Raw genomic sequence first — 15,573 nt, 5'->3', positions numbered from 1 at the left:
CATCACTATTTTTTAATCTTACGTGGCCAAAGAACTCATGTCCCCAAACTACTATCACTGTCTAATACTCATGAACATCTTATCAGTCTAATGTTTTATCTAAATGCTTATCCACTCTCTTGTGTTACATTTGGACAGTACCACTCATTCGCATGGCTTAACTGGCCCATGTGAACATCTGTGTTTGCAGCTCTGTAGAAAGGCAATCCATACTCCCATTTTAGAGATGAATAAACCAAGTTTCAGGGGGTTAAGTGATTTGCCTACGGTCGCAGAGGTTGTGAGTAGCCAAGGCAGGTTTCACATTAACTCTGTGTATTTTATTACCTCTAACTCTACTTCAGTTCATTTTTCTTGTCTTTGGACCCATCTTTCATTTTTGTTTTGTTAATGACTAGCCTCTCCTTGTCACAGGCTGTCATCAGAACAAAGAATGGCATTTGAGAAGTGCTGTCCACAGCTTTTAGGCTTAGAAGACATCCATGATAATTAAAGAAAATTACTACTTCTTCCCTCGCTCTATATCGGATGATGGTATCTTAGTGAAAATAGATCATATTCTACTGTTAGTGAAAAGTAGACTTTGGAAATTAATTCTCAGAAAACACAGTGCATAAGATGAATATTGTACTTACATTATAGTTTGTTTCACTAAAGCTTAACAAAAATAATCCACAAGACAACTTGGTCAAAAGTAAACCACCTGGCACAACAAGCCCAATCCTGCCTGATCTTGGAAGCTAAGCAGGGTCGGGCCTGGTTAGCACTTAGATGGGAGATCACCTAGGAAGACCAGGTGCTGTAGGTGTAAAAAATAAAAAATAAAGGATTGTAAACTGACAAGGTTCTTGTAATATGTGAGGTCAACCAAAGGTTGCCTCGCCTAAAAAAAAAACAAAAAAAAGTAAGCCACCTGGCAACAGAATAGGCAAGCGGTGTTTTTGAAGAATGCACTGGCATATTTGCCAGTTAACTATGGCCTGCAGCATCACCATCAAACTGGAACAGTGGGCTCAGCACATTGCCCTCCCCAGTGTGGGTGGGCGTCATCCAGTATGTTAAAGGCCTAGATAGAACCGCAGGCGGAGGAAGGAGAAATTCTCTTTTTTAGCTTCTGTAATAAATGACTCCATATTCTCAGTATTTATAACACACTAAAGGTTTATTTCTAGCTCACATCACAGCCTGATAAAGATCCAGAGTATCTTCTGGCAACTTTCCAAAGCAGTGACTCAGGGATCCAAGCTCCTTCCTTTCTGTGAGCCTGCCATGATCAGTGTGTGACTTCCAAGGCCACCACGTAAGGGGAAGAGAAAGTGGATGATTGTGTCGAAGGCTTTATGGCCAGGCTTGGAAAGGTCTTATACCTCCTTTATCTCACTGGCCAGAACCCAATTACATGGGCCTGACCTCATGGTGTGGAGGCTGGGAAATGTAGAGGAACTAAAACTGTCGAGAAGCTATCCAGTCTCTACCACAAGTACCTGGAATGCCATTCACTTAGGGGAGGTCGGGGAACGCTTCCTGTAGAAGTCCACTGCATCCATAAGGTTTTTTTTACTTCCTCCCTGCTGAGCTGGGACATCTCATCATCTTTTCCTGCCCTGGGACTACAATTTATGCCATTGCTGGATTAGTTCTCATATCTTTGGACTTGCACTGGCTTTCCTGTGTCTCCAGGCAGGAAGAGATCATGAGACTTCTCAGCCTCCATAATCGTGAGAGTCAACTTCTCATAAAAAGCCTCCCCGTATATATCTATATGCCTATATCTCCATATAAAGAGATAGATATACTTCCTATTGGTTCTGCTTCTCTGGAGAATCCTGAGTAATACAGTTGACTTTCTATCTTGTTAAACAGCGGTAGAAAAAATATCGAGCCTAGTCTCTTTCAAATCACAAACATGTTGTCAACTATTCTATATATTGATATAGTTGATTCTAGAGAAGTGTTTTAAAGTAAAAATAATAAACCAAAATAAACCTAATTCTTTTCATTTCGAGACCCCGCTGGTAGCACTGAATAGCCCGCCCCCATACTCTGAAGCCAACTGCTCTTCAGGGCTTCAGTTAATGCACTACAGTAAGTCTTGAACCTCATTTTCAATTAACAGGGTCTTAATCAATTGATAGTTTATTTAATGAAATAGTATCGTGTCTCTTCCTTAAGTCGTGGCCCTTAATATTTTTGTACCCCACACCAATTTGAAATTCAATGAAATTTATGATCTTTCTCCCCATCAAAACACACATACACATACATATATATAATCATTAACATTTGCACGATGTTTTAGTGCCTCCCTTGGACTCCTTGTAGTTCCAATGTATCCTAAGAATCCAAGGATCTTGGATAAAAAGCCAGTAGTAAGGATGGCTAGCTGGTCACTTGACTCAGATGTTTAAGAAGGTATAGAACTGGGGATATTAGTGTCTTCTCATCAAAAAGGGTCTTGAGAATAGGTACTATTTGTTGAGTTCTGGCTAGAAGTCAGACACTGTGCTAATGTTTTAATATATTTAGTCTTTCTAAAAGCTCTCGGCATTGTAATCATCATTCTACAAAAACAAGAAAATGGAAACAGGGACGTTAAGAAACTTGCCCTAGACTGAATGATCAGTAAGAGGTGGAGCCTGAATCCCAACCAAGGTTCAGTCTTAGTTACAATGGGATATAGGACTTCAAAGAATCTAAGCTGCATTTGCTAACGCGTTGTTCTCAAGGGTGAAAACCACTTAGAAGTCAACGCTCTTTATCTTCTAAATAAGTACACTCAATTACAATGCAAGATTTTGTGTTTTAACCAGATGACAACCACCAATTAATTAATTTAAAACATCTATATATATGGCAAACATTATTGAAGACGCAACTAGATTCCAGGTTTGTATATGGCAACTACTTTATTATTTTCAAATGCAAACTCTTTGCATTTAGTTTGCTATTTTACAATTTTACAAACTAGGTATAAAAGACCATAAATAAATGACATAAGTTATGTGTACCTAAGTTTCATGAAGGGAAGAAATATACCTTGACAAAATTAAAACAAAATAGAAAATCTATGTCTAACTTAAGAGATCGTTCAAATTTCAGAACAGGTATGAACCAAGCAATTTTCTGTTAATTTCTTTTTCAGTATGAACTAAATTATAATATGTCTTATACATTCTAATTTTAACCACAGTCCTTGCATATTCCAACATACTTGGAGTGATAAAAAAAATAAATGCACTCTTCAGTGTGTATCAATGTCTGATGTTGTTTGGAGAATGTTAAATAAGTGAAAATATTGCTTCTAGAACTTTCCTTTACTGGTCAGAATTTAAGTGTCTTCAGACAAATATTGAGGCTAAAGCGTGTATGGATTAATACACATATCCTTCACAGATTGAATACGAGAGGTCTTAAAACACACACACCAGCAGTGTAGTGAGCACAACCTTTCTTTAAAATAACTTCTTAAAACACACCAGAACATTTTATTCATAATATCGTTAAAAATAATTTGGGGCCAGTGGACACATGGTGAAGCTACTTGATTTGGTGCACGAGATCAGCTTAATGCTTCCTAATGGAAGATCTGAGCTCACTAGGCCAAGACTCACTCGTGGGGTTAGACCCAGCCCGTGACGTTAGCCTCTTGCCCTTACCTCTGCGGAAGGGTGACCTGCTCAGAGATTCGACATCATTTCTTTATACATATTTTTCAGGCATCAATGCATAGGCACATCCCTTTAAAAATATATTAAAGTCCCCAAAAAGGGGTGAATTAACTTTGTCACTCTGGCATAGTTATGAGAATACAATGCCATACACCCTGTCAGAATGCAATAAATATTTACCGATGATTTTCTTTACTTATTCAACAACATAGGGTTCAGAATCTTGTTTCCCATTTTTCCCTGATTTGATGTTATAGCTTATATAAATGACCACAGTTTCTGCAGCCATAGCTTAGAATAAACAAGGCAGCCACTCAGATTATGAAACACGGCAGTATGTTGGCTGGAGTTTGGTATGCACATCATATCAAAACAGAACCTTCAGGTTCTAGTGGACCTCAGATTTTAGTGGGCTGACGCACTTTTGAGGGCCATCAGTGTTAGCTGTATATTAACTGTAGAACTTTCTATGTAATTGGGAACCTGAAATTGCTTGAGGCCATTTAATCTCAACTATGCTAACCTCAAGAGTCACTGGCATGTATTTTTCTGTGACATTGGGAGACAAAGTATTAATCCAGGACATATCATCTCAAAGCTGACACACATGTCTACGCTCATCTCCAAAAGTATATGAATTGCATATATTTGTTCTCATTCAACAAGTCCATTTATTCAGGAAAACGAAGGCTACTTGTATTCCATTTGGGGTTACCAGACAAATTCTATCCCCTTCTCTCTCTCCGTCAAGGAACTGGTGATTCAGATGAGGAGTTCAATCAGAAGTTGTGACTTTGATGGTGGGTTATCACTTGAACAGGTTTATATTGTAAAATTACTCCACCGTTAAGGTGAAAATGCCTCTGCCCAAAGCTGTAGAAATACTCATTAAGGTTAGTTTGGCAGCTACAAAACACAGGACGTTTTAACATTTCCGGTTGTCTTTCCGAGGGGATGAGCATGGCCTCCAGGCCCGCCATCTCGTGTGGCTCTTCATCTCAGAACTGGTGGAAAACCAGAACGCTCCACGTGTCGCATTCCACAACAGACACAGGCAGTTCTAAGCATGAGGTTATACACGCACACACACATACACATGTGTACACACACGCTCACACCTATGTACACACATCAAAACAGAGAGTCAGCTCATATTTAGTCTAGGAAAAAAATATATTTATATCACTGCAATGGCACACCCTGGGTAAAACGTTACTTCAGCAATGCATATCATAGGCAGCTCATGGGAACTGGCTTTGTTTTGTGTGGTGGCACCTGACCCGGTGTCCATAGGAAAACCTGTAGCCTTTGGTCACTTGCTGTCACACCAATGCAGCAGTGACACACAAGAATGAAGTATGGAAATACATATAAATAAAGCCACGAGGAGTTCGGGAACAAGGTTCTGCAGAGCTGGTGCTTCGAGACAGTACATTCCTCAGTGCAACCGGAGAACAGATGCTGAACCTTGAATGCTTGCTGTTTCTTTCACTGGGCAAGGGGATCTACAAGTCGCACATTTATCCTTTTCAGGTGCAGATGCTGTTTCATCAGTGTCTTTGCTCCAGAACTGGCGCAGTAGAAGCAGAAGAAACACATTTAGAAAGAACCGAGGAGGGTGTGTTCTGTTTTCTTCCGTGGGCTTTGTAATCAACAGGAAGGGCTGCGAGGCCAAGATAGCAGAATCTACTCCCTGTAGAGAAAAGAACAAGACTGTAGACAAAACATCAGCCAACATCCCCAGCCAGTTGTCAACCAATATTGCAAGAAAGAATACACGTCCACAGAAGTGGGTAGGGCTCAGTAAGAAGTAGTTCAGGAGGGTAATCATGAATTCTTATTTTGCTCCTCTGAAAAATGACAACTATAACAACCAAAAAATAACGTGCATCGGCAGCTTAACTATAATTACTCTGAGGAAAGTGCTATTCGGATTCCTATTACACGGATGACGACACTGATGCATAGAGAAGCTAAGCTACCTGCTCATGGTCATAAATTCTGAAGTGGCAAAACTAGGATTAGAACCCCACGCAGTCTGAGTCTACAGCAGTGTGCGAGCAGCCTCTCTTTGAAATAAAAATGCTGACTTGTCACGGTGCAGTCGTGTGAGAGGGGAAGGGCTCAGAGTTTGTGAAAGGTGGTGAAAGGCAAATAATACTACTGTGGAAGCCCAGATACAAGCATCTCTTCTTCCCAGTGAGGGAAACTGCGTATCTCAGAAACAAATCTCGAAACATTACAATCTACCAAGAGTCAACAATATGACTGAAAAAATGCAAACTAAGAAACTAAAAGTATTAGATGTTTTTCTTAAAAAGAAAGTAACTTCAAAAGAATGGGATTATCTAATTAGTAAAGGAGCAACACACTCTGCCTGTAACAGGCAGAGAAAGAGAACCTGGGGCCATGAGCACAGTGGAAGTGGTCCCAAGGAACTGAGCCCACCAAGAACTAATCCACCACGGATGCCCCATCAGTCTAGAATCCACCGAGGCTGGCCCAATGCAATGAAATCATGAGGGCTCCTCGTTTGTCAATCAACTCAAGCCAAAAGAAGTGACAGATGACTATCGAGATTGCTTCTTGGACTGTATCTCCCACACCACATTTGACAGTTGGTGGCCTCAAGTGTAGAGCAAGGATTAAGACCAAAGTGCATCTTTACAGACAATTTTGCTTATTGTATTAAACCATCTATTTATTTGCTTATATGTGTTTATTGATTGTGTGAGGGAGATAAATAAATTTAGTTTCTTTGATGTAGATGACCATTATTTAAACTTGTAGAAAATACTTTACTCTATTTGGAGAGAAATAAATAAAGTTTCCTTATAAAATAGCCAGATTGAAATTACTTCTTAAGCAATTTAAAATTATAAATGTGAGTAAGGGTGGAACTAGCAAGGTCTTCAAGAGGCCACTTGTCAATACCATTCATTCTGACAATTATGAAAAAATGAAAGAAAAGGATCAGATCTATTTTTCCAACTGTTTCTTCTCTGGAAATCAGTAGGTGTATCAAACGTAGTTTTGGAAACCTGAATGTGCAGGGATTCATCAGGCAGACGTGTATTTATACGAAAGAAAAGGAGACCATGAATATGACCTTGACATTCTGATGGAGTACAACCAACACCATATGGATATGCAAACTTTTTGAAGGTGATTTTCTTTTGCTACTAGAATTCCATTCTTAGAGGAGAAAGAGTAGTCTCAAAAACACATATGTCCCCTTTCAGCCTGCCAACCCCCTTCTTCCCAACGCCTGCATACGAATATATATTATATAAATATATTTGTAATATTAAGTGGGTTTCTTGGGGACTCAGCAGGAATGTCAAAAGGATCAGATGTTTGAAGCGAGAAGTGTGGGAATGTGAAGATATCAGAATAAGAGTGAAGAAAAATAAACCTTCTTTTCTCCTTTGAATTCAGGCAACTCCTTTATCATGGGGAATTACTGGAACATAGAACAGACAAAGCACGTGGTCTATGTGGGCTCATCGGTAAAAAATGTGACTTTCATCATGATTAAATAAACAAAGCATTGTTCCTTTGAGTCCGTCATGAAGACATCAAAGTGTCCTTTCATTGCAATGGTGTCTTACTAGTGCATTTCACTCTTCCCAATTATAAAATAACTATTTCATGAATTTCAAGGCTAAATAATATGGGAGTATTTTGATAGTTCTACCACTGTTTGTACAGATACTCATTACCCCCAAATCCTCATAAATTCATATAAAGTAAAGAAGTTTCATCGGCACGGCTCCCTACCATCGAACTTCATTTCGCCTCACTTTTACATGTTGCGATAAAACATTTGGATTCACGACTGAAAGCTGGATGAATAATATTTGGGAAACCTTGGAGGAAGAATACATGTCTCTTATGGGATGTTCAGTGTGTCCTATATAAGAGCATTTCACACACACTTACGCCATGTGTTAGGAAAGGCATTGTCATCACAGTATTATTATCTTTCATTTACAGTTGGAAAAATGGAGTTATTTAAAAAAAAAATTGGGGTGAACTTCCCAGTGTCAACATCTCAGTTGGCTTTAGAAGCCATAGCTGCCCGGATGCTACGTCTGGGCCACGCCCTAGGAAACGATACAGGATTCCCATTGTACTCGCCTGGCTCTTCTAAAATATCTAACTTCACGGAAGCAGTGGCGTTAACACTCTTACTGCTACTAGATATTATTTTAGACATTTGGAAAGTCTTTGTTTGTTTGTTTGTTTTTGGCTTTTCCATTGGCCTGCACTCTAACTCATGAATGTGTTAAAACTAAGATTCAGATCAACCCTTGAATGAAGGTTTCATATTCCACCACCTTTCAACCCTTGCCTGATTATTTCATTTACAGAGATACCTGCTGAGAAGTAACAGCGTAGTACACAGCATTAGCTTGTTTAGGATATCTTAGATTTGACATAATCTCTTTTGAAATGTTCTACAGTGAATATATTCGATGTTTAGAAAAATACCTCACGTTTTCAGTTGTTGACTTTAAGAAAGCAAAACTTTTCATTATTCAATGCACGTGAGGTAACATTCTCTTTTTACTTATAAGGCCATGTCATAATGCTATCTTATTTGAATTAGTCTGTGGAGATTGGAAATAAAATTCTCCACAGCTTTGCTGAAAGAAAAAGAAATTATAAACTTTTTTTAAACGCAAGCATCAAGCAAAATAAAAAAAAAACATGAAAATAACCTACATTTATCAACTTTTAACATGAATATCTAGAGCTCTTAGACTTTAGCAAAAGTGGTGACAAAACAAAAATTGTTGGAGCAGTTTAAAATACAAATTTCACATTCTTTCTAAACAGAAAAGCTTTTATAGCTAATGTTGCAAAAGGTTTTTACTAAACTGTCATGATTTGACAGCATCGCATTTAACATTCCTTGCTTTATATGAAACAGCTTTCAGGATAAAACCAAAGGGGCGAGAGGGAGAGAAGGTCATTAAAATCAGCCAAGTTGTTGTTTAAAAGTTAAAAAAGTTAAAATTTGTCTAGTCAAAAAAGTTAGGCCCTCGGCTTCTAAAAATGAACAAAGCCATTTATTTTACATGTTTTAAGAAGTGAGTTCCAGGATTACAATAGAAGCATCTTAAGGTTAATGGGCAAAAAGCATTGTTTTTTAGTAGGTTGCTTTTTGATAATGAAAAGGTCAAGGTGAATTCCAAGTCTCACCATGGATATCTAGGTAAATCCTCCCTGGCTGATACTGTTTGGAGCAGGACATACAATGAGACTAATGAAATAGACCCTCGAGTACTTTTCAACTAAAGCAAACTCTCCAAGGAACGGGGCACGTACATGACCCAGCGATGCTGAAGTTTACTATCTGACACCAAGAAGATGTTCAATAAATATCTATGTCATTAATGAAAGGCAGCAAAGGGCAAGAGGAACCTCGTGTAAGAGAAAGCACAGGCTGCAGTGGTCCTGCCTCTCAAACCTCACTGTGTGTAGTTTTTACTTCACTTTTTCCTGGAAGAACAATAGAGAAGCCATCTTCATTTTGGTCTCTACTCCCAATTGTCAAGAGAGGACTGAAGTCTTGGAAAAAACCCCAAACTACCTGATAGACATGAAAAAATGTTTACTGCTCAATGTTTCAAGTATGATCAGTTTTTTTTTTTTAATTTTTTTAAAGTTTTCCTTAGAGGAAGATTCATTGTTGGTTCTTTTGCCTTACCTTGGAGATTTGTGTTTGCTTCTTTAAAGCAGAGAAGTGTAAAAGTTCTTTATTCAAGATTGTCAGAGTCCACTATCCACATAAGGTAGCGACGATAAGTTCATAGAGTTCCAGATAAGCCTTTACATGGCACAGCCTCATGCCCAAAGAAACAGACTTCATTTGTCCAGTTACGGGGTATGGTGTTTGGGTTTTAATATTATTATTATCATTATTTTAAATCCACTTTCCTTTTTTTTCCAGCCCTTCATGCCATCATAATCCACCGGCACCGAAGGTTTTTCCCTACAGTACCAATCAAGCCTTAAAAGCTACAACCGAGTCCTTCAAAAACGTTTCTGGGCACGGTCTTCATTCCAGCGAAAGAAGGATGACTGCGATTTATGTCACAAACAAAATACTATGGTTGTAATTCCAGGTGGAGAGAGGATCAAGGATGTCTCAGACAAGCTCAGTGTCCGGCAGCAAATACAGCATCAAAACTCGGAGGTGGTGTCCTATTTATACAGGTACATGTATTTTACAAACTGACGATTATGGGAGTACTTCTGAGAAACAATTTGTTCCAGGTTTAATTCGAATGACAGTGGTCATTTCTGTAAGCTCCACAGTTTCAGCAATCTGTACACCAAGCAACGCTGCAGATATATATATATATATGTTTTGTTTTTGTTTTTTTAATTTCAGAGGGCGAAGACGAAGTAAAAAAAGTGCAGTTCTTCAATTAAAGTGCATGGATGAGGTAAACTAATTTCAAGAGTTTTGAGTTCATTCAGTACTGGCTCAGACAGGAACCATTCTGCCATGTATCTGCTGCATTTGGGTTCTCATTGCCTGGACACTGCTCAAAATCTTATTCTGGTGTGTGACCGCTGTGATGCCGATTCGTGCCAGGTCACTGTATATAAGGGGGGAAAAAAGAGAGAGAAAGAGAAAACATTAGGAGAGCTGAGAATCTCTTTCTCGGGCTTCATGCAGACACACGTTTGAATCAGCCACAATTCATACAGCACAACAAGGCAGGTGTATTAAAATGTTTAATTAAGCAATTTAATGCAACAATGTAGGTGCTTTATAGAGGCTGTGTAAAATTATACTCAATTAAAATGAAAGGCATTCCAGTTTGCTTTTTTTTTTTTTTTAATGGGTAGGATGATTATGCAGCTCAAAGCAAAAAAGGAAAATACTATTAAATCTAGATTTACCCTTTCGTGTTACATCGCTGAGTACTTACTCCTGGTTCATGTGCACTACAGCCTCTAGTGTGGTATAACCAGCAGCTGTGAAATTATCCTTATACCGGTCCATTTTAATGGCCTGAAGCCAGTCGCCCACAGATACCACGGCAGAGAATTCAGGGGAGCTTGGATCCAACAAGGCAGTATTGGGTCTGGAAATGGAACAAGTAAGTGTAGACAGAATTATCAGCGAGACAGCAAGACTCAGAGAACTATAGATCGCCTGAGACAGGCAAGAGAAACTGAAACACCAGCACAGGCTTTAGATGGAATAACCATCATCAAATGTCATCATGTGATTTTTTTTTCTCCCCTAATTTCGCAAAGCTTCTAAAGCATATATCTGTCATCCTGTTCGTTCTTAATTTCATGTCCGGCATTTGTGAACTTCTTAGTGCATTAGTGATCATAGCAGTTCTTTTAAACACCCTAGCCTGGGGTAAAGACTGGGGGAGCCCTCGTGGCTGAAATTGATTCAGTCTTTGCAGAAAGATTCCAGTCCCTGCCAGCACTGAATGGCACAGAATTTAGTTCAGCAACTATGGAAACCCTAGTGAAGTATGAGTAAGGAAAACTGTGAGCTTGCACCCTGCCAGACTTGACGGAAAAGGAGAAAGCAGCAAGAGTTCAAGTCCAGCGTGCTTCCAGCCAGCTTTGCAGGCAGTCTCAGTGCATTCGAACAAGTCTGGGACAGCAGGGAGTTAATCCCCTCTTTAATCAACCCATGCCTGACCAGCACGTGTGCCAAGACTGGCAGGAAGAATGGCCACTTTGATCACTGTTTGGACTGTGGAATGTGCTTCTCGTATTCCCTTGCTGGGGCTCCTAACTAATCATTTCAACAAAATCTGAGCACTTCTTATTAACTTATTTATTAGTTTACGCATTTCTCAGGCCAGGTGTTTTATATTAGGGCATTGTTAAGAGTGACGATAGTTCAAAGCAGGAATTCTGCCATTCTTCATAATATAGATAAGTAATAAATCACCTATTAATGGAAAATATTTAGTAAAAGAATTATAGGCATCTTATCATCAAAATACCTAATAATCACAGGTAGATATCAACAGGGTATTTTTTGTCACCCTTATTAAAATCACCTGTATAGCATCACTACTACTTAAGTTATATTTTTTTTAAGTTTACTTTTCTTTAGAAATTATGGAGTGAGGTTTACCTTAACATTTTGACCTGATTTTCATCCTGAAACTATGTTACTTGAATACACACGTTTAAATCAGAAGTATACCATCACTACTGAATTTCAAGCAAAAAACAATTCTTTTCTTGTAAAAACAAAAGTCAATATAATGCCTTGATTCATTTTCAACACTACGGAATTAATCCAATTCCATTTTTTTCATTTTAATTTTTACCTGTTATTTTCATTTGCATTACTTTTTTATATAAATATTTTAACAAAGACTTATTTTATCAATTAGTTTTGTCCCCAAATAATACCTTGCCTTTGTAACCTTTCTTTTATGTCCATTGTTTCAATTTTATCCAATTTTCCAAATAAAATTCTGCAGATTTTTATGGCAAGAATACTAAAGATTTAATTCCTCTCCCAATTTTGAGTACATAACAAATATTAAGCAATAGTGTTGAACGTTTACCAATTCAAATATTCATTATTAAATAGCGACCAAACAGTGTGCATTTACTTCTTAACTTTAAGCCAAGAACATTAATAGGCAACATTAATGTTCCTGAGAAGGTCAAAATGACCTTAGGATGAAAATATCTTCACTCCATATCAATTAACTCTAAGGGATAGTCTCAAGCTTGTTCTGGAGCTCTTTGTGGAACACCATGACATTTGCTGAATTTTGTGCTTAGTCGCAAAATTCATATCATATCATGTTACGTCGCACCCCATTATCAACAAGCAGTGATAATCATCAAAGCTGTTTAAGTACCATCAGTAAAGAAAAAAACTAGAATTGAAAAAAGTGTATCCAATAACTCAATCTGTTCTGCACGTCGGTGCTAAGCACATATTATATGCGATATTAGTAGCTGAATAGTTTAAGCTAGCAGGAGAAGCATCAAGAACTGGCCTTTGAATCCTCAGACAAAACACGTGGGATCTGGAGCTGGAGATGTAAAAGCTGGAACTTTACATTGGAATAGAAGAAGCTGCCTATACAGAAAGCAGGACTTAGAGTCATCTATTTTAACCCTCTCAGTGAACAGAAAAACAAAACCTGGCCCAGAAACATTAGATTTTTATTTTTTTCTTTTTAGGTCACATAGGTACCAAATGGCAAAATTCAGCCCGATGCTGTTTCAAAAGAGCTTGATCAGTAAGCTCTTTGTACAGTGGCCAAATCCTAAGGGAATTGAAAGCCTAAAAGAGAACAGAAGGCATCGCTGCTATTTGCTCCAAATTCTTTTTTTCATGTATTGTAACAATAAGTATAGTCTTTCTTGTCCATGATCTTTAGGTTAAGTTTTCTAGGGCAAGACAGGAGGATAACATCATAGCGTTGGCCAAGACGGAAAGGGCTTGGATATCTTAGGGGAAATGTCCTCCTGTTTTTAGTGAGGGTCAAGATGAAAGAAACACCTTTGACACGGGGCAGATTTGGAGATGAGTAGATGCCCCGCCTCGTGCAGGCCTGTCACCCGGTCTTATTGTGCCCGTCTTCTGAAATCATTTAACTGCTAAGGACGGTCTATATCTTTTCTGATGGAGCTTGTATATAGGTATCCTGAACCTCAAACCAATAAAGCTCAGCCTCCATGCAGAAAAGTTCCTATTGAAATATAGAACTTGCAGTATCTTTATCTTCTTTCTGGACTGATACATTTCTTAATTTTGCTCTTTCCAGTGAAATAATAACTGCCTCTTTCACAAGTAGCTCAATCACTTTAATTTTTAAAACCCTCTTAAACATTCATCTGCATGCTTTGTGACTTGGTCCTGTTTCTTTCTGTCTTGGTCCTGTTTCCTTCTACTCTTGAAAGACTCAGAAAAGAGAAACTTTAAGAACTGAAACCAAATGAATCTCTTGCTACAATTAACACTTTATAAGTGAGTACCTTAGTTATTTCTTTGTTCTTTTTTTTAAAAAAAAAATTGTTTTTATTACTGCTATTTGAGGCCAGACAGGTATTTAGCTCTTCCAAATGGTGACTAGAACTATCATAAATACTCCACTAATTGAGAAAGAAACCACCCAGGTTGCAGAGAGCTGGGAAGTGACCTCTGAGTAAAGGGCAGGAATTAACGTGAGTCACCACTCACCTGCCATCTTTAATGTATTCTTTTGTATATCATTGTTAAGTAGGTGTGGCTCACCTGGAGTTCTCAGTCCCTGTCCTCTTCAAGCTGTTGGGGTTGCGGATGAGTTTGTCCAACATGTTGACAATCTGCCCAAACTTAGGCCTGTCACTTCTCTCCTTCTGCCAGCAGTCTAGCATGAGCTGGTGGAGCGCAATGGGGCAGTCCATTGGAGGGGGTAGCCTGTAGCCTTCCTCAATCGCTTTAATCACCTATCAAAGGAAACAGAATGGTACGTTAAGCTGCCAGGCAAGCTGTTGTTAGAGGTTCACCCTCCAGATCGGCAAGTACCCTGTACAGCAAGCTGTCAGCAAGCTTGAGCAATGGAGCATCTCCGATTCATTTACAGAAGCCAAAGCTAGACCTGAGTATCACTGGCAACAGGACAGGCAAGCTAGCCATTGCTACAAGGTGTTCTCAAATGGCAGATGAGGCCAAACTGAAACTCTAAAGTGAAGATGCATCCATGTTCCAAAGTGATTGACCCAATCAGATCAACAACATGGTGTTGGCCTGACCTTCAGAAATCACACAGCGATGACCCGCCTCATTTTGCTATCCGGCATCAGCTAAACACTCTTAACAAAAGAGACTCTAACCTAGAGTTAAAGACCTTCACTAGAAAGCATGAATAGTTGCCTCCAAAATGGAATTCCCTTTGCATCCTCCCAATCCAGAAGACACTAACTACTTCTCTCTGACATAGCATAATCTTCGACCCCATGCCAAGACATTTTTACTTTTGGAAGACCAAAATATAACAGTATACAAATTCTGTATCTCTGTCTTGGTCTCAGTTGGCTGTCAATTGACCCCATTAAAGGTGTGAGTAGATAAAAAAAAAAAAGCTGTTAGCAAATTTTTTTTTTTTTACTTAAAATGTATATTTTAATGGGGACCCTTACATATCTAAGGAAAGAACTTAAATAGTAGACGGTAATTGTCTCACTGCCCACAGTGGTCTCCCTGACTAATAACACATACATAAATCATTCAAAAGTCTTTCTTCTAATTCTAATTTTTCTAATCTGTCTTCAGAGATATTACAGTATTTTTCTTATTAACTTTTCTCTAAACCTCCCTTCTTCGTGGCATAAATCCCAGTAATGCAATATGGTATGACTCATGTCAAATTTAAAGAGGGGAATTACTTCATAATTTCTTGGCTGCTCATACACTTTGTTTATGGGTATGCTATTGGATTCTGGAGGTGCTTTTGCTTTTTATTTGGGAATTTTTAAAAGTTTTATTTGTTTTAAATCAGTCTCTCTTTTCCACGCCCCTTACACAAATGATAACTGCCAGTGAAATAACCAGTGGCTGCAGGCATCTCAGTGACCACACTGGATTCACCCTGAGGTGAGTCTATTTACTAATCAGCCCTTGGCCTTCAATGGAACACGGTCATATTCTGTGTCCAGTCCAGCGGAGTCCAGTTTCTAGGCACCAGCATGACCGTCGTCTCTTTAACCAGCGCACTGTTGCACTTTAACAATCATCTTGTGATTTATTAAGCCCTTTGATCCTTTTTCTCCCACGTATTTTTGCCAACATCTTGTCGTATTAGTATTTATTTAGTTCTAAAGTCGACTTCTATATGCTATCTTATTGAACATTATTCTATTTATTTCTGGCAATTCCATTAGGTCAGCTTGGTCCTCT

The 15,573-nt window shown here is 38.6% G+C and overlaps 1 protein-coding gene across 1 annotated transcript in view; it reads right to left on the bottom strand.

Moving 5' to 3' along the window:
- Positions 1 to 2,883: 2,883 nt before the first annotated feature.
- Positions 2,884 to 15,573, bottom strand: part of EPHA4 (EPH receptor A4) — a 146,723-nt gene continuing 134,033 nt past the window's right edge. The window contains exons 17-20 of the mRNA XM_023529718.1: positions 13,930 to 14,123; positions 10,619 to 10,774; positions 9,385 to 10,282; positions 2,884 to 5,361 (exon numbers count right to left, since the gene is read on the bottom strand). Of these exons, the coding sequence (XP_023385486.1) occupies positions 10,168 to 10,282; positions 10,619 to 10,774; positions 13,930 to 14,123 (465 nt within the window). The 3' untranslated portion in view covers positions 2,884 to 5,361; positions 9,385 to 10,167. The remainder of the gene's footprint in view (positions 5,362 to 9,384; positions 10,283 to 10,618; positions 10,775 to 13,929; positions 14,124 to 15,573) is intronic.

The sequence above is a fragment of the Pteropus vampyrus genome, unplaced genomic scaffold (assembly GCF_000151845.1).
Source record: "Pteropus vampyrus isolate Shadow unplaced genomic scaffold, Pvam_2.0 Scaffold42, whole genome shotgun sequence".
NCBI lineage: Eukaryota > Metazoa > Chordata > Mammalia > Chiroptera > Pteropodidae > Pteropus > Pteropus vampyrus.
Note: the sequence above shows the minus strand (reverse complement) of the source record. Positions and strands in the feature narration are given on the sequence as shown.